The sequence below is a fragment of the Bos grunniens genome, chromosome 18 (genome assembly GCF_055505025.1).
Source record: "Bos grunniens cultivar Pamir isolate PY7600 chromosome 18, Bosgru_T2T1.0, whole genome shotgun sequence".
NCBI lineage: Eukaryota > Metazoa > Chordata > Mammalia > Artiodactyla > Bovidae > Bos > Bos grunniens.
This window is the reverse complement of record NC_141182.1, coordinates 39,301,849-39,321,006: the sequence shown is the minus strand read 5'-3', so window position 1 is coordinate 39,321,006 and position 19,158 is coordinate 39,301,849. Positions and strand designations below refer to the sequence as shown.

The 19,158-nt window shown below is 40.4% G+C and overlaps 1 protein-coding gene across 7 annotated transcripts in view; it reads right to left on the bottom strand.

Annotated features, from left to right (window-relative positions):
• Window positions 1-19,158, bottom strand: part of PKD1L3 (polycystin 1 like 3, transient receptor potential channel interacting) — an 80,180-nt gene that overhangs the window by 2,853 nt on the left and 58,169 nt on the right. For 4 of the 7 annotated variants that reach the window (XR_015145702.1, XR_015145703.1, XR_015145704.1 and 1 more), the window contains 6 exons: window positions 18,456-18,596; window positions 17,169-17,354; window positions 8,217-8,532; window positions 7,188-7,321; window positions 2,852-2,976; window positions 438-648 (listed from right to left, as the gene is read on the bottom strand). Coding sequence is in view for 2 of the 7 variants with exons in the window: in XM_086351564.1 (XP_086207690.1) it covers window positions 438-648; window positions 1,928-2,088; window positions 2,852-2,976; window positions 7,188-7,321; window positions 8,217-8,532; window positions 17,169-17,354; window positions 18,456-18,596 (1,274 nt within the window). In the remaining 5 variants the exon portion in view is untranslated. Of the gene's footprint in view, window positions 1-437; window positions 649-1,927; window positions 2,089-2,851; window positions 2,977-6,673; window positions 6,818-7,187; window positions 7,322-8,216; window positions 8,533-17,168; window positions 17,355-18,455; window positions 18,597-19,158 lie in introns of those variants that run through there. The other 3 variants (XM_086351564.1, XR_015145706.1, XM_086351562.1) reach the window with 3 other exon arrangements.

Here is a 19,158-nt window from a genome sequence, read left to right as displayed (position 1 = left end):
CTGAAAAAGAACAGTCAGGTGGGGTTGGCAAGCAGCAGAGGGGGCTGCAGTTTGGGTCCTGAGATGGTTATAATGATGAGGTCAATGTAGACCCAATGGAATGGAAATTAAAGAATATCCTTAGCAGCCATTCAAATTACTGTGCCTAAAAACTATACAGAATTCCTTTGTGATTAGTGTTTTCATATAAATTTACTTGACTTTCATATCTTGTGAGTTAAAATGTTATCCCCATTTTAAAGATGAGAGAAATGTCTTGAGCTTATAATACTGCTGGTTAAATACGGACATAACACAACTAAAACCAGCTCTTTACTATCTTCTCCAAAACACTGCCAGCTTGGACCGTGACTTTCCATTTAGCAACCTTTTCTAAGGAAGCAGCGTGTACTCCAAGACCACAGCACTCAGGACAACACACTAGGACGGGTGCTTACCACAATGGCGTAGCCTGTCAGCAGGATCAAGATGACCAGCAAGAAGCCCACGACCTCATCCCAGGCTCTGCTGAGTGTTCTGCCAATGACCTGCACCCTGGGGTTTTGATACAGCAGGCTCCATAGCTGAACTGTTGCCAAAAGAACTAGGAAACCCATGAGGTGAATGACAGCTGAGTTGACTTTAACTGCCTCATAGAAGTTGATGAACCTGTACCAAGGAAAGCAGACACTCAGTATGAAGTCTGTGCCATCAATTCCTGTGATGTCAGTGTCTCCAGGGCTCCTCCTGCTCAAGTGCAGCAGCTCTGTAAGTCCCATTCTTGTTGGCAGAGAACGCTTCTTTCCAGTGTGGCTTCCCGTGGATGTGAGCACACTGGCACAAGGCCACATACTCGACTGGGAGCAGTGCTGTAGAAACCTTGGAATGCAGCCTCTAGCTGGTTACTCCTGATTCATCCTATCTATCCTGAGTCTGGAGTTATCAAGAATCGGGGCCAGCCTCCACCACTGCTCTAGTTTCAGATCTCTCCTTTCAGAAGAGATGTGTTAACCTAACGAGATGTATAATAATGCCAGTCTGTTTTCTGTAACACTTTAATCCTGTGTTGTTCTCTAACAGTGGTAATTGATCCTCTAATAGATTTAACAGTGCTGAGTAGAGAGATGATTAAACTATAGAAGTAAGGGGTGGTTGGTTTCTGTAGTTATGTGAGAGATGCATTGATAATTTTACGTTGCAGCAACTAGGTTACTTGGAAAGACCTCCACAGACATGAGTGAACTGGCACTTTTATTGTGATAAGATGTAGGCAGTGCCACACAGCAGGCAGGACCTCGGTGCCAACACCATTCAAACTGCACACTACACCACTGTCCCTGCACGAATAACCCTCTATAAGGCCTTCCTGGGACACCGCCTCAGACTTAACAGATCTGCAGACTGGGCTGTTGAGCACTGAAAGGTTAGACAAGCACCACGTGGCAGTACTTTGGGAAATGACATACTTTGTCTTTCCCACGAGAAAGACCAGAGAGGGTACCCCAAAGGGGCATCAGACTGCTGCTTGGTAAGGATGAGCTAAAGGATGAACATCCCTTCCCAGAAGGCAGCCCTCTTTGGATTTAGAGGTGTTCCATGTGTTGTGGTTCTATTCAAAGAATGATCATGTGTCATGTCAGGACTTCATTCCTTGGCCAAGGTGCAAAATGACCCAATTCCAGGCCCTTGCTATGTGAAATTTATTATCCTAGGTTAACATGTACCTAAGTACTATGAAGGCAGAAGAGCTTTTCATATGTAATTAGCAGTTACCAGTTTCTAGTTAGTTGTGTTCTTCACTGTGGACAGTAGTCTGTGTTTAACTGTGATATTATACAAATAGAGATCCGGCAGAGAGGAAGAGGGGAGTTTGAAAGAATACTTGTGTAGCCAGTAAATTCTGAGCATCAAGTGAGAATATCCTTTGCTCCCTCAGGGTCCCTCTTACCTGTCCCGGTCATAATGGTATTGTACCATGTGTTTTTTATGTAGAGAAATAAGTGTCAGGTCAAGTCCCAAGATGACAAAGCTAAGGAGGATTATGCTCATATCTAGAAGGTTTCTTTTCCTCATGAAGAACCTCCACCTCTGCTGTTTCAACTGGCGACCCTAAACATAAGACACCACAGTCACTATTGCTTGCCTGAAAGATTACCTAGGTCTTTTCCCAATGAAGTGTTATGAACTCTGGGAAAGCACTCAGCCAGGGACCTTTCAGATCCCTAACTTGGACACAATCAGTTCTGGTCTCAGTTCTGCCTTGTAGTCATTCAGAGCTGCCACTTAGAGAAGAGTTGGCCTTCCTTAAAACAACTGTAATTGTATACATTCATCATGTTGTGTAAACTTAATAATAAAGTTTCTCAATGAATTAAAACCCTGAAAACAAAATATTGCGTGTGGCCTAAGAAATGCCTTTTGGATGCAGTCATCTGAGTGTTAGCTTATATAGGGGTCATGTGTGTGCTAAGTCGCATCTGACTGCAACTTGTCAGGCTCCTCTGTCCATGGGAGTTTTAGGCAAGAATACTGGAGTGGGTTGCCATGCCCTCCTCCAGGGGGTCTTCCCAACCCAGGGATGGAACCTGCGTCTGTTAACATCTCCTGTGTTGGCAGGTGGGTTCTTTACCACTAGCGCCATCTGGGAAGCCCCAGATAGGGATCATATAACTGTACAAAAAATTCTTTCTATAAACTTAATTTTTTAACTCTAGAAAACTGAACTACTTGGTGGAAAGCCAGTAGGTTTGACTGAACTCAGTCTTCCGGAAAGGACCAAAATCATGGCCATAATCCTAAAAGCAGCTCACTGTGGTTCTCCAAGTAATACCTGGCAACACAGAATTTCTTACATCTAATATTTTCAGTTCACCTGTGCAAAGGCATAGTAACAGACCAGTAGATAGTAGATGACTTGTGATGTGACAGACCAGGCAAAGTTCCTTGATATCTGAAGGGAAGTTAAAACGTCCAGTCTCATGGAGGTGAAGAAAGCACCTGAGAATAAGAAAGAACACCTGGAGTTAGGAGCCTTTAAATTTGCCTTCTGCCCTTCCAACTCTCTTTCGGATAACCCCAAGTGTTCCTGGACCATCCGTTTCAAATTTTCCTGAGTCTCTACATGTCACTTAGTATTTCCTCTTGAACTGTCATGAATATTAAATGGGATCATGTATGCACAGCTGCTGGAAGAATGTGTGGATTGCACTGAAAGTCAGGATTATACTGTTGATCCCACATAGAGGAGAGTGTCTTAACAGCTGTTAACAGGTTTCACTCTTACCAAGTCAGAATGGCTACAGAAACAAACTGACCAGCAGTACTGTTGCAAAATGATGTTTCAGATAATTGATGATTGCAATGTAAAGTGTGGGGTGAATGGAATTAAATGGAAGCGTGGTACCTTTGTTAAAGCTTTTAAAAATACATTTCAGAAATTAGTATGATGAAAAAGATTTGAACCTTTCCAAATTTAGGCACTTACCATATGTAAAGCACTAACATTATCCCATGAATACTGACAGTATACCCTGCATACTCAAGATGTTTATGAAGACAGACCAAAAAGCTTTATAAGATCATGAAATGTTTATAGATATAAATTTTTCATAAAGCCCCTAAATACTAGAACTAAGATGCACCTCTTGTAGTAGAAGTACATTTAAGAACAAAAGGAATTCCTGCCTTACATAGCTAGCTCTCATGGGGAAAGCCAGGACTTTCCCCATGTTTATTTTACCCCTAGTTTTTGAGTAGTTAAAAACCCTAAGAAGACTCTTGGGAAGCTTTCATGTTTCATTTTGAAACAAGTAGCAGAAGTGGTCTACTGTGTGTGGGCCTGGGAGGAAAACAATTCTGATTAGAAGTAAAACTTAATGGTCATAGGACACTTGTGGGCAAATTATGGGGGAGAGGGGAAAGGAAGGAGAATTAGGGCAGACTTCCTGTTAAATGGGGAGGAACTGAACATACCCAGTGTCCCTCTAATCCCTTCCAAAATGCCACTGACAGTAAAGGAATAAAAAAAACGACCCAAAGATAAAGAGGAGGTGGGCAGATGAGCCTGGAACTGGAAAACAGCTGAATGACATTGCCTGAGAAGATTCAAGAAAGCTGAAACCTAAGCCAGCAGCACAGGAAACCCAGAAGGCAGCTGGTTCTTAGCATAAAACCCCACAAAGGCTGAGAAACTGGAGCCATCAGGTACCTCAGAAGGTAGAAGTTCAAACAGAACTAACAGAATCGTAAGTCTGGACATAAACAGTTAAAACCCAGATTTCCTCTCTCCCCTTTACAACCACGTTATTTACTATCCATCCTGCCTTCCCAGTAACGTTTAGTCAGAGAGAATCTGAACTCAGGACACCAGGAATATCTGTGAGTAGTAGTGCACTGGAAAAGGGAATTCAAAGAAAGTTTAAATATTGCATGGTGAGACCCTTCCCATTCCCCTTCCCTTAACTGGCTCTGAGGAGTCTTAAAGGCTTACATCCTCAAGGCAGGAGAATGGAGGGGTCTTCTCTCTGCAAACTGCTCCCTAAAAGGACAGATACTACCTGACTAGTTCTGTCCATGCACATGGTGCTTCTAATTAGCACTTACTTGGTTTTACTGCCTCCCTCTTAAATATGACAGGACACTTGAATCTCTAACATTGAAAACCGGAGATCAAAACACCAAAAAAAAAAGAAGCTCAGAGGAATTATAGAAAGCCTTGAAGGAGCAGAAAAAACCATAAACCTGTAATATCCTTAGTGAAGAGGATATTGCATCCAAAAAGAACAGTAGGAAACTATGAAAAAGAAACAAGGACAATTTTTAGAAATCAAAATATTCCAAAAGTGGTTTGGAAATTGAAGTAATTGCTCAGAAATCAGAAGGGAAGGATGGAAAATGAAGCAAACACATGAGGAAATCTGAGGCTCCATCTATGAATTCCAACATCAAAATGCTAAGAATATCAGAAAAAAGAAAAAAATAGAAAAATGCAAGAACATCTCTTAGAACTTAAGGGATACATTTCCAGATGAAAGGACACACTGTGAACTCCATTCCTAACTCTGGGGACAAAAAGATTACTCTAAAAGCTTTTGGGAGTAAAGGGATCATCATACTTGTTAATACAGTATAAGAAGCTAGAAGATAGTGGAGCTAAACTTTTAAAAACTCTGAAAAACTACTGTATCCAGCCAAATGATTGACCAACCAAACGTGATGGCAGAAAAAAAACTTTTTGGGGGGCTCCAAAATCACTGCAGATGGTGACTGCAGCCATGAAATTAAAAGGCGTGTGCTCCTTGGAAGAAAAGCTATGACCAACCTAGACAGCATATCAAAAAGCAGAGACATTACTTTGCCAACAAAGGTCTGTCTAGTCAAACTGTGGTTTTTCCAGTAGTCATGTATGGATGTGAGAATTGGGCTATAAAGAAAGCTGAGTGCCAAAGAATTGATGCTTTGGAACTGTGGTGTTGGAGAAGATTCTTGAGAGTCCCTTGGACAACAAGTAGATCAAACCAGTCAATCTTAAAGGAAAACAGTCCTGAATATTCAGTGGAAGGACTGATGCTGAAGCTGAAGCTCCAATACTTTGGTCACCTGATGAGAAGAACTGACTCTTTGGGAAAGACCTTGATGCTGGAAGATTGAAGGCAGGAAGAGAAGGGGACAACAGAGGATGAGACGGTTTGTGGCATCACCAACTCAATAGACATGAGTTTGAGCAAGCTCCGGGAGTTGGTGACAGACAGGGAAGCCTGGCATGCTGCAGTTCATCGGGTTGCAAAGAGTCAGACACAACTGAGCGACTGAACTGAAGGCTTTAAGAAAATTTACTTCCCTTACTCATTTCTAGGAAGTTACCAACAAACATACCGGCTGGATGTGTTCCAGCAAAATGAGAAAGTAAACCAAGAAGGGAAGACATGGGATTTAGGAGAAAGCTGATCCAACAGAGAAGAGAGGAGACAGGGAAAGGAGAGTCCAAGTTCAAAAAGCTCTCAAGCAGGCCTAGAAAATAACCAATCTGGACTATACCAACAGAATAGTAGGCCTGAGAGAGGATGTTTCTAAGGAAAAGACAAAATGATAAGTTACTTGATAGTTTTGAACAGAATGAAATTTTTACTTCTAGGAAGAGTCTGGAGGTGAATCAATGATAGATGCATGTAAAACCAAGAAAGTGAAAAAGAAAAAGAAGTAACTATAAACTCTAGGGAAAAATATTGTAAGCGAAAAGATATTTAATCATAATACACGGAGGTTGGTGGTTTAGTTGCTCAGTGGTATCCAACCCTTTCCAACCCCATGAACTGGCCCACCAGGTTCCTCTGTCCATTCGACTTCTTAGGCAAGAATACTGGAGTGGGTTGCCATTTCCCTCTCCAGGGGATCTTCCTGACGTAGGAATTGAACTGAGTCTTCTGCATTGCAGGCAGATTCTTGACCAACTGAGCCATCAGGCTCATACTTAGAAAATATTCATATAATCACTGTAATAGAAATATTAGTCATAAGTTACATTACTATACTGGGAGAATGATAACTACTCTATTGGGAGAAAGTTTTTATGTGTGTGGATGTTGGGGTATGTGTGGGTATAAAACAGTTGGATTATCATCATAAGAAGATACTATTGGGACTTCCCTTGTGGTACAGTGGATAAGAATTCACCTACCAATGCAGGGGACATGAGTTCGATTCCTATTCCAGGAGGCTTCCACATGCCGCAGAGCAACTAGCCGAGCACAACTACTTAGCCTGTGCTCTTGAGCCTGTGCGCTTGAGTCTGTGCGCCACGACTACTGAAGCCACCACACCACAAGAGGAGGCCCGGGCACTGTAACACAGAATAGCTCCCGCTCACTCCAACTAGAGAAAGCCACCTGCAGCACTGAACACCCAGCACAACGCTCCCCCCGCCCCCAAAAAAGAGACTATCTAAAACTGAAGATTAATGACATATTTAATAAGCATGCTGCATTTTTAAAGTAATTTTTAAATACCAAAGAATCAGTTAAATCTGCCTCTGGAGAGTAGGAATGAAGTGAGGATGAAGAGAGGCCTTCTAGTTTTTGCCTTGAAATTGTCTGACTTTCAAAATTATGTGCAATAGTTTTAAATAATTTCTTTTAATGACATAAGATAAAGAAATGGGGCCTTTAGTGTATACCCATGTCACAGAGGGAAGAGAGAAGAGGCCTTCATACCTACATTGTTGGACTCCAAAATCAGGGTCACTACACAGAACAGGTTCACATTAGCATTGAAGACCACAAATTCCACAAAAAGGCTTTTGGTGCAATGGTCTAGCCACTGGCTCTGTTCAAGTTGCTGTAGAACTCTGGAAAAACAGAAGGACAGGCCAGCTATATTCTCCACTGAACTCTGCAGAGGAGGAAAATGCTCTGGCCTTTCTAGTATCACTCACAGAGGAGGTGAGAAGTGACATTTACCAATCACCTGTAAAATGCTTATTAATGCCCAAACTTTCACCGGTATTCACACCAAAGTTAAATGTTCAAGAAAAGGTATTTGGCATTTAAGGTCTGAGGTAGAATTAATTTTACCTCAGCTGAGAATTTTCCTTCAAAATTAATTATTTTAGACTAGTATCTTTTAAAAACATTTTAGATAATATCTAAAAATGAAGATTCATGAAATAGCTAATAATACAGTGTCAATCACTTCTATTTGAAAAGTACTACTTTTAACTAAGCTATTTAGGTGTAAGCAGTCAAAATGCCATTTGGTTGGCATTGTTGTTTTTGAGAAGTTAGTTTCTTGCTGAGAATTTCAGTGAAGAGATAATCATTTTAATTTGGGCTTTTTCATACATCATGACAAAGACTCAGGATTTGTATATAACACCATTCTAACTCTGGCAATTTAATTTTGGCATTTTAATTTTGGATTGTTCAAGACGTGGTGTCTCCCCTTATTTGAATACAGTTTGCTGAAGCTAGAGTTGAGTTTAACTGCAGCTAGAACTGAAACTGATGTGTTTTTCCAGATGAGAAAAGGAAGGAGATTTGGCAAAATGGCAACCCAAAATATACCTTTAGTTTGAGCTTGAAAAGGAATTTTTAAACTTAAAGATACATTTCCTTAAAAATCTAAAATAAAAGTGTCTACCAGTGCCATACACAGTATATTAGCATAATAGTGGCTGTCAAAACTACTCAAAAGGGTCCTTAATTCCAGCAAATATCTTGGACCTCCTGTTCAGGTTCACTCACCTGTGTGCATTACTGGAGTTTCTTCCAAGTCTCACAACATACCCTCCTCCAGAGTAAGTGGCAAATTCTCCCTGAATGGGGTAGCCACCCAGTGCCTCCTGATTCTGATAATGCCAGATCGTGTCCGATTTCGTGTTGTTTATATCAGGGGGCCCCCAGTTAACCCCATAGTTCTCTGTATCCTCCTGAACTTGGTGAGATGGCTTCACTTGTTCTCGGAGAGATGGTTTAGTTGGAAAGAATGTGGCACCAGGAAGGCGAATCTGACGAAGTAGAACATTGCCCAAAAGAAAGGAGTTTCCATCAGTAATAAATCCTAGTGAGAGAATACAGGCAGCCATTAAAAAAATTGCCTTAGTAAGTTAGTAACAAAAAAAGGGCCTATTTTCACCAATATTTTTAAAAACATTTCTGGAGTTGCTAGCTAGCTAATATAATCAGATAAGCAAAAGAAATAAGATATGAACATTTTTTAAAAGGATATGAAATTATCGCAATTTGTAAAATATAATGAGGGAATTCCCTGGTGGCCCAGTGGTTAAGAATCCACCCTGCAATGCAAGGGACGCAGGTTTGATCCCTGGTAGGGGAACTAAGACCCCACACGCTGCAGAGCAACTAAGCCCACGTGCCGCAATGAGCCCTTGCACCACAACTAGAGAGTGTGTGAGCAACTGAAGATCCTGCGTGACACAACGAAGAAAGCCTGCTGCAGCTAAAACTGGATGTAGCCAAATAAATAAATGAAGAAGACAATGATCTAGATAAACATTAAGAAGTGAAGTGTGACATCAAGAGCATAAAAGGGATAATTAGAGTGTAGTTTTTGTATGTGATGAAGATAAGTTGTTATTGGCTTAAAATAATAACTTATAGTAATAATGTAAAATGTTTTATGTAAGCCTTATGGTAACCTTACGGATTTCCCTGATAGTTAAGTTGGTAAAGAATAGCCTGCAATGCTGGAGACCCCGGTTAGATTCCTGGGTTGGGAAGATCCGCTGGAGAAGGGATGGGCTACCCACTCCAGTGTTCTTGGGCCTCCCTTGTGGCTCAGCTGGTAAAAAATACGCCTGCAATGTGGGAGACCTGGGTTTGATCCTTGGGTTGGGAAGATCCTCTGGAGAAGGGAAAGGCTACCCACTCCAGTGTTCTGGCCTGGAGAATTCCATGGACTGTAAGAGTCAGACATGACAGCGACTTTCACTTGACTTCACTATGGTAACTGCAAAACAAAAGCTATAGTAGATACATAGAAGATAAAGGGAGAGAGAATCAAAGCCTACCACTACAAAAAATTAATCACAAAAGACAACGAGAGAGGAACAAAGGAATTACAAATCAGAAAATGAACAAAATGACAGTTTTAAGCGTAACCTATCAATAATTACTTTGAATGTAAATGACTAAATTCTCCAGTCAAAAGACACAGAGTGGTTAAATGGAAAAAAAATACAAGATCCAACAATATGCTGTCTATAAGAGACTCACTTAAGCTTTAAAGGTACACATAGGCTGAAAATAGAAGCATGGAAAAAGATGCTATGCATATCAACAAAATATTAGAAAACCAAAATTCAACAGCACCTTGAAAGGGTCACACACGACAGTCAAGTGAGATTTATCCCTGGGATGCAAGGATGATTCAAAATACATAAGCTAACAAATGTGATACACCATATTAAAATAATGAAGGATTAAAAATTTATAATCTCAACAGACACAGAAAGAGCATTTGACAAAATTCAACATCCTTTCATGAAAAAAACTCAACAAATTAGGGAAGAAGGAATGTACTTCAAGAAAATAAAAGCCATATATGTCAAGCTCACAGCTAAATTTTATACTCAGTTGTGAAAAACTAAAAGCTCTTCCTCTAAGATAAGGAACAAGACGAGGATGCCTATTCACCACGTCTATTCAACACAATACTGGGAGTCCCAACCAGCCAAGTTAGGCAAGAAAAAGAACTACAAGGCATCCAAATAGGGAAGGGGGAAGCAAATCAATCTCCACATGCACAAGAATGCAACTGAACCCTTTTATTATGCCATATACAAAAAATCAGCTCCATAGGATCAACAACTTAAACCTTAGGCCTAAAACTACAAAACTCCTACAAGAAAACAGAAAAAGCTTCTTGACACTTGGTCTTGACAATTTTGGGGGGGGGATATGACACTATAAACGTTTAGGCAACAAAAACAAACAAGTGGGAGTACATCAAACAACAAAGTTTCTGCATAGCAAAGGAAACAGTAAACCTATGAAATGGGAGAAAATATCTGCAAACTATGTATCTGACAAGGCGTTAAAAAATCCATAAAGAACTCATACAACTCAATACCAAAAAATAAACAAACCACACTTTTCTAAAGAAGACATACAAATGACTTACAGGTATATGTAAAACTCACTAACCACAGGGATATACAAAAATCACAACTGCACTGTGATATCACCTCATACCTATCAGGATGGCTATCATCAGGAAGACAAGAAATAACAAGTGTTGATGAGGATTTGGAGAAAGGAATTCTATTAATCGGAATGTAAACTGGTTACAGCCATTATGGAAAACAGCATGGAAGTTCCTAAAAAAATTAAAAATAGAGCTACTGTATGATCCAGCAATCTTACTACTGGCTATATATATGGAAAGGAAATAAAATCACCATCTTGAAGACACATCTGCACTCCTGTGTTCATAGCAGGATTGTTCACAAAAGTGAAGATACAAAATGAGCCAACAAAGAAGCATGTATGATCTCTCATAAGTGGAACTTTAAAAAGTCAAACTTATAGAACCAGACAGAACGGTGGGTACCAGGGACTGGGGTGGCAAGGAGGATGGGTGGATGTGAAAGTACACAAGCTTTCAATTTTAAAGTGAATAAGTCCTGGAGATCTAATGTATAGCATGATTACAGTTTATAGATTAAAGTTAACAGCAATAGTGATATATATTTGAGATTTACTAAGAGAATAAAAGTTCTTATCATACCAAAAACAAAGCCCGTAACTATGTGAAAAGATGAATGTGTTGATTAGTATGATTGTGGTAATCATTTCACATATCTCATATCAAAACATCACGTATACCTTAAATACATACACAATTTCAATGTCTCCATTGTACCTCAATAAAGCTGGGGAGAAAAGAGAATCAACCTAAAAACTCTTACCAAAAAAAATTCAGCAAGGTATCTGGGTACTAAATATAGTAAAATCAACAGCCTTCATATATTCAAACACTAGTTAGTATAGTGAAATCTTATTTACCATAGGAAACAAAAGATAAACCTAACAAGATGTACAAGAATTATATGAAGAAAATTTAATATGACTGAGGGATTAGTCCTGGGTATTAATTGGAAGGACTGATGTTGAAGCTGAAACTCCAATACTTTGGCCACCTGATGCGAAGAGCTGACTCATTTGAAAAGACCCTGATGCCGGGAAAGATTGAGGGCAGGAGGAGAAGGGGATGACAGAGGATGAGATGGTTGGATGGCATCACTGACTCAATGGACATGGGTTTGGGTAGACTCCGGCAGTTGGTGATGGACAGGGAGGCCTGGCGTCCTGTGACGGTTCATGGGGTTGCAGAGTCGGACACGACTGAGCGACTGAACTGAACTGAGGGATACAAATGAAGATGAGAACAGAAAAGCATATTACACTGCCAGGTAAGATGTCAACAGCTTATCAGCTAAGCTACTGATATGCTAGCCATTCTCTAAATTTTTGTAAATACTTATTTTTTGTATAAATATCTAAACCTCTATCTACAACTAAATAAGCTCTTTATAATATATAAAAAGCTCCCATTTATCAAAGCAAGCAAACAAAACCAAGCAGCCCAATGAAAAACAGGCAAAGGTTATAGAATGACACTCATTCATTCATTGTCTCCGTCAGTGTGTACTGAGTGCTCATACACCAGGTCCTATTCTAGGTGCTAGGCACAGCAGTGGGCGAGAGAGTCCCTGTCCACAGAGCACTCACATTTGAGGAGGGAGGCAGACAGGCAATGGCCAAACAATATTCAGGTAATAATAGTGCTATGAAGAAAAGCTGAGTAGGATGAGGGGACAGTGTCCTGTGGGAAGGGAGCAGTGCTACGTTTATTCACAGGGGTGATTAGATGTTTCTCTGAGGAGGTGGCTTATGAGAATTTGCTGTTTAGTTACTAAGTCATGTCCGACTCTTTTACAAATCCACGGACTGTAGCCCTCCAGGCTCCTTTGTCCGTGGGATTTCCCAGGCAAGAATACTGGAGTGGATTATGAGAGAGACCCTAACAAAGTCTGGAGAACCCGATGCAGACATCAGTAAGGGTAAGAGCAAGTTCCAAGGCACTGAAGCAAGAGTGTGTGTGGCCTGGTTAGGGAGAGCACAGAAGCTCGTGTGGCTGAAGGAGACTGAATGAGGGGCAGAATGAGGTTAGGAGAGGAACAGAGGCAGGTGCAGCAGCCCTGAGTGGGGAAGGCCCTAGAGTAAGCGTTAGAAAGGGTTTAAGCTTTAAGTCTGATGGAATCCATTGGGAGCTTTTGAACAGGGAAAAAACACATTTATATGTTAAAAGAAAAAAAAAAAAAAGAAAAACAATATGGGGAAAATGGAATGAAGAAGGGCAAGAGCAGAGGTAAGTTTTGTCCCTGTGAGAGGTGAAAAATGTCTCCTCAGTGTAGTTTTGACTTGCATTTTCTTGTCAGTGCAGTTGCAAACCTTCCGTGTATTTCAGAGCTACCTGTATGGTGAACTGCTGGGGACGTGGGCAGATCTTACACGGTGCTCATGGAAATGTTAATTGGTACAACTGAGGAGGACAATTTGGCAATAGCTTTTTAAATGAAAAAATGAATATACAGTTTTATCAAGTCTTTTCAAGGTACTTATAGGTATAAAATTATGTATGTACAAGGATATTAATAATAGGACTATTGTTAATAGTAGAAGTCTGGAAACAATCTAAATGTTTATCAATAGGGAGTTGGTTATACAATTTATGGTACATCCATGCAATGGCATACTATACAGTAAATGAATAAAACATAGAAAGGGACAGCTTTACATATGCTGATGGAACCATCTCTAGGCAACCTAAGGGGAAGAGGCAAAAATGCATGACAGTGTTTATAGCAGGATGCTGTTTATCATCAAATGTATTTGCAAATGTACAGATTACCTCTGAAAGAATTTACAAATATAGCTTGGAGGTACTATGTGTTTAGTTTAAAACCACTGCTGCAAAGCAAGTCACAGGAATTTTTTGGTTTCCCAGGGCATATAAAAGTTATGTTTAGGGAATTCCATGGCTGTCCAGTGGTTAGGACTTGGCACTTTCATTGCCAGCACCCAGGTTCAATTCCTGGTCTGGGTGCTAAGATCTAGCAAGTCATGTGGTATGGCCAAAAAGAAAAAAAGTTATGTTTAGATTGAAACATAGTCTGTCAAGTATACAATACCATTATGTCTAAAAAAGCAACGTATATACCTTAATTACAAGCTTAATTGCTAAAAAAGTACTTTATTTCTATTAAAAAAAATGCTAACCATCATCTGAGCCTTCAAAGTCATAATCTTTTTGCAACAGTAACATCCAAGATCACTGATCACAAGCTCACCGTAATAAACATAATAAACAGCGGAAATATTTCAAGAATGACTAAAATGTGACAGAGTCACAAAGTGAGCAAATGCTGTTGAAGAAATGGCACAAATGAAGTTGCTTGACACAGGGTTCCCAAACCTTCAATTTGTTAAACAGACAGAGCAGTATCTCTGAAATGTAGTACAGCAAAATGCAATAAAGTGAGGTATGCCTGTATAATCAATTGGGAATGAGGTTGCCTCTCAGAAAGACAGAAGGGGGATCAGGAGATAAAGGAGACTTGCACAACATACCTTGTGGTATATTCTGTTTTTCTCCATATTCATGTTTTAATTATTAAAAAAATGTTTTAACATGAAAGAAAAAGATTATGTTAGACAATCCGGCAGGGAGAGTTTTACAGTAGTTATCAAAGGGCCAAGGGTTCTAAAGAAGGTAAGAGGAAGGTAAGGGGTGATGTAACCTTCAAAGGTAGCCTCCCTGTGTACTCCTTAAATAAAAAGTATGCAATTACAGAACTGTGAGATTAATGGTTTTCCATCTGAGAAGAAAGTCACAAGAGAAAAAACAAGTTTAAATTGCTGCAAGAGGAATTTTATATCTTACCAAAAAGATTCTTCCCAGATGTGTTTTGACACTGGACTAGGCTATTTCCCATTTCCCTAGTTTCTTGTTGTCGTCAACCTTAAGCAGGCTGATTTGGTGCTCAGCACACAGTGCTTCCACTAACTTGACATATGTAGGCTCATCACTTGGATGCAAGCACGCATAGATGGGCTTGGTGCTTGTCTAAGGTTTTGGCAGCTTCGCGAATTCCACGTGCTAGGCCATCGTGGATGAGGGTGGTCTTCAGCACCTCTTGCAGAGCAGTATTAACGCCCATTATACCTCCAGCAGCAATGCCTTCCTAAGCCATGGCGGTGGAACTGAATCTTGAATGCACCTGAACCTCTGCATAGCTCCATGGTGGAGGGAAAGCTGAATATACAGTTTTATCCAGTCTTTTCAAGGTACTTATCTTACAGATATATTTGCACGAGTGAAATTATATATGAAAAAGGATATTTAATAGTACTGTTGTTAACAGTAGAAGATTGGAAACAATCTAAATGTCTATCAGTATTATCTACTTAATTCTATTTCTTTATCTACATCTCAGATTGCTGTTGCTCTTCCTTAATATGTTCCAGGTAACTCCTGTAACCTCTCTGGTTCTAGAAGAACCAGAGCTCCAACTGCCCCATTAATAATAGCTAAGACTGGGACTTCCCTGGTGGCCCAATGCTTAAGAATTAGCTTGCCAATGCAGGGGACATGGGTTCAGTCCTGGTCCAGGAAGATTTCACATACCTCGGAGCAATGAAGCCTGTGTACCACAGCTATCGAGCCTGTGCTCTAGAGCCCAGGAGCCACAACTACGGAAGCCAGTGTGTTAAGAGCCCATTCTCCACAACAAGAGGAGCCACTACAATGAGAAGCCCATGCACTACAGTTAGAGAGTAGTCCCAGATTGCCGCAACTTGAGAAAAGCCTGCTCGCAGCAGTGAAAACCCAGTGCAGCCAAAAAAAAAAAAAATTAATAGCTAAGACCCATTGGGTGCCCAACACTGTTCTAAGCACTTAGATATACTAAGTTTTAAATTTTCACATCAATCTTAAAGGATAGATCCTAAGATTTATCCCCATTGTATAGACGGGGAAACTGAGGCACAGGAAGTTGAGTGATTCACCAGAAACACATTGCTGGTAAGTAGAGAGCAAGGATGTGGCTTCTGAGCCTTTGCATCTAGTCTAGACCGTGCATCCAGAGCCCTTTGCAACATGAGAAGCCACCGCAACAAGAAGCTCTTGCACTGCAACTACAGAGAAAGCCCAGGTGCAGCAACAAAGATTCCATGTGCTGCAAAAAAGACCCAGCACAGCCATAAAATAAAAATGAAACTCAGCTAGAAAGAACATGCAATGCAAAGGAGTTGCCACCTGCAAAATCTCTTACATGCACCATGTACACATTAAGAGCTTCCCAGGTGGTGCTCGTGGTAAAGAACCTGCCTGCCAGTGCAGGAGACATAAGACATGCAGGTTCGATCCCTAGGTTGGGAAGATCCCCTGGAGGAGGGCATGGCAACCCACTCTAGTATTCTTGCCTGGAGAATCCCCATGGACAGAGGAGCCTGGTGGGCTACAGTCTATAGGGTCACAATGAGTGAGATACAACTGAAGCAACTTAGAAAGGACACACGTTTAAGAAAAGACTATACAGATATAGAAAACAAACTCATGGTCACCAAAGGGGAAAGTGGGAGATTGGGACTGACATATACACACTACTATGTATACCACAGACAACTAATACGAACATGCTGTATAGCACGGAAACTTTACTCAGTACTCTGTAATGCCCTATACAGGAAAAGAATCTAAAGAGTGGATATATGTATATGCATAACTGACTCACCTTACTGTATACCTGAAACCAACATTTCCAACACTGTAAGTCAACTATACTCCAATAAAATTTAATTAAAAAAGAAAAGAGTATATATGTTTACTCAGATTACACATCACTCAGATTTTTTTTTTTCAGGAATTTAGGAGATGTTTCAAATCTCAACAGAAAGGCACCAATCCTGAGTTTAATGAATGCAGCAATTTCCAGAACACAACTCACTTAATAAGACACAAAGTTATAATACGACAAAGCATTGGTACCTGGTTGAAGTATGAAGAAGCATTCATACTAACTCCTCTTGATGGTGAGGTTCTTTGAGGGTACAAACCACATAATACCCATCTTTTTATCATTAGCTCCTAGGACAGTTCCCAGTACACCAGTTATTCACTAGACATTCATGGAATTGAACTAGATAACCAACCAAGAAAAGTCACACATCACAAAGGAATGACTGCATATCAGGCAATATAGCAAAAGGTCACCCTGGTGTGAGATCTTTCTGATTACATCTGGGCTTAGAGAACAAACTTCAGCTGCATGTGGTTCCTTCCTTCACAAGGAGGCAACTGACCCCAAGAACCACTTCAGTTACTTCTCATGCTGTAAGTGAATAAGTTCTCAACTTTGTTTATCAGCCTCTAGTGAGACTCTTCAGTGGGAATCAGCCCTCGGGGACTGATCACCCTTGGGTGAACAGACATAAACCTGAAACTGCTTAGATGGGTCCCTGGGAGTAGAGCTTTGGGTGCCCACAGAGGTGCAGTCATATTGACACAGCCAGCGAAACTTTCTCCAGTGTTCTAATGGTTCCTGTAGGGGCATGTGGAAAACCAACTGTATCCCACATTTGCAGGGCTGGGCCCCTGGACTGTGGTCTTACCTCTGTAATCCCCGTACAGGTTGGGAAGGAGGGTGCTATTGGCCCAGGTGTAGAAATGCTTAAGAAGTTTGATCTCTGAGAAACGCTGAGAAAAGCTCTTGTGGATAGCTTGACGGAGGTAAAATCTATTGGAGTTCTGCGTCGAGTAGACTGTAGTCATCAACAGGGTAAGGAAAAGGATTTGTGCTAGTACAGAAGTGAGAAAATCATAGGTGAATTTGAAATTGAAATTTCATTTGTTTGAAATTCTCTGTATGATCAGACTTATGGAAGCCAAGGGGGAGGGGAGAGGGAGGGGGTGGGCTGGGATTTGGGGGTTGGTACATGCGAACTACCACGTGTCGAATGGATAAACACCAAGGTCCTACTGTTCAGCACAGGGAGCGAAGTCTAGTCTCCTGGGGCAAACCATAATGGAAAGGATATAAACAAAGAATGTGTATATATATACACGTATAACTGAGTCACCCTGCTGTAGAGCAGATTGGCAGAACATTATAAACCAACTATACTTCAATTTAAAAAAATCCTCCACACATGTTAAAAAAAAGAAAAATCCTCTATATGTTTTTCTTCATTTTTCCCTATGCATATAGACTTTCACAGGTCAAAAACAGTCAAAAATTGGCACTTTCACATGATTCAACTTAATAATGGTCAGAGATAAGCCAAAGCATTTGGCTCCTAGTGATACCTGTATGTGTAGCAATAGATATGTATATATACCTTCCCAGAATTCTTTTGCCACTGCTCAGAAATTATACTTGAGATACATAAAATCCCCCACCAAAAAAATGCTTTATTTTAGTTCTAAGGTCTAAATGACCCCCCAAACAACTCCCTCGGTCTCTTCCCATCCCCAGTTATCTATCGATTGTCTCTGTTCATATGATGAAAACAGAATTTGTCTATTTTGGTCCAGAGGATCCAATAACCCAAACACTAGATGTGTTGGACCTTGTACTTACAGGACAGCTATTTTTCAAAGCATATTCATTTTCCCTCCACCCTGTGATGCTGACCAAGTTTCACGATTACATTCTGCAGACAGAGGAAGTGACTTCCTCAAGCACACAGTTAGATCATAAGTTCAGGAGTCCCTCCATGCACCGTACAGCCTTATTTAATAGCATCCAGAATGTTTTTTTTTTTTTTTCAGAATGTTTTGAGGTGAATACTTTAAGATACTTTCCCCGCCTTCTAGATTTTCCATTTTATTCTCACCCCCCCCTTTCCTTGCTGGGAAATGTGTTGATGTATCAACATGTTACCGTCTCCTCTCCATACCTAAAACATCTCCTGTCAACTTGAAGAACTTCTTCTCTTTCAAGGTTCTTTCTGGGCGCTTAACTGGACTGTTTATAGTGGGGGCTACATAGATGGAGCTGTTCTTATCTCTTGAACCGGGTAATGAAGAAGGACATCTTGCTGTCAAAAATTCAAATGCAGGCCAAAAAAAGGTTATATTTCATTAAGTAGTTATTCATCAACATCTGCTGAGCATCTACTATGGGTATCTCCTATTAAATGCTGAAATGGAGAAAAGAAGTTACACAAGCAATTCTTCCCAAACTACCATCAAAGACTTAGAAAAAGATTTCCAATCCATCAGGGACTAACACTTTTGTAAAATACAGTAAAAACTAGAAACTGACACAGAACAGAGGCCTACAAAATAAAAGTAAAATGACACAAAATAGAGGCCTAAAAATAGAAGCCCCATTTTGAAAATTAGATTCAATAGGCCTAAAATTAGTCTGCCCAATTGCTATAAATGTTTCTAAAGGCTTATTCTCAATTTCTCTACGTATCTTGGACTAGAACCAAACAGTTTTGTCAGTGGATTACCCAATGGGAGTTCTGTTCCAGAGTGGTGGTTCTCACTGTAAAACGGGCAGGGGGGATCACCTGGAATTGTGTTAAAATGCAGTTTCTGGAGTGAGGCCTAAGAGCCTGAATTTCTGACAATTCCAGGAAATGCCAGTGCTGT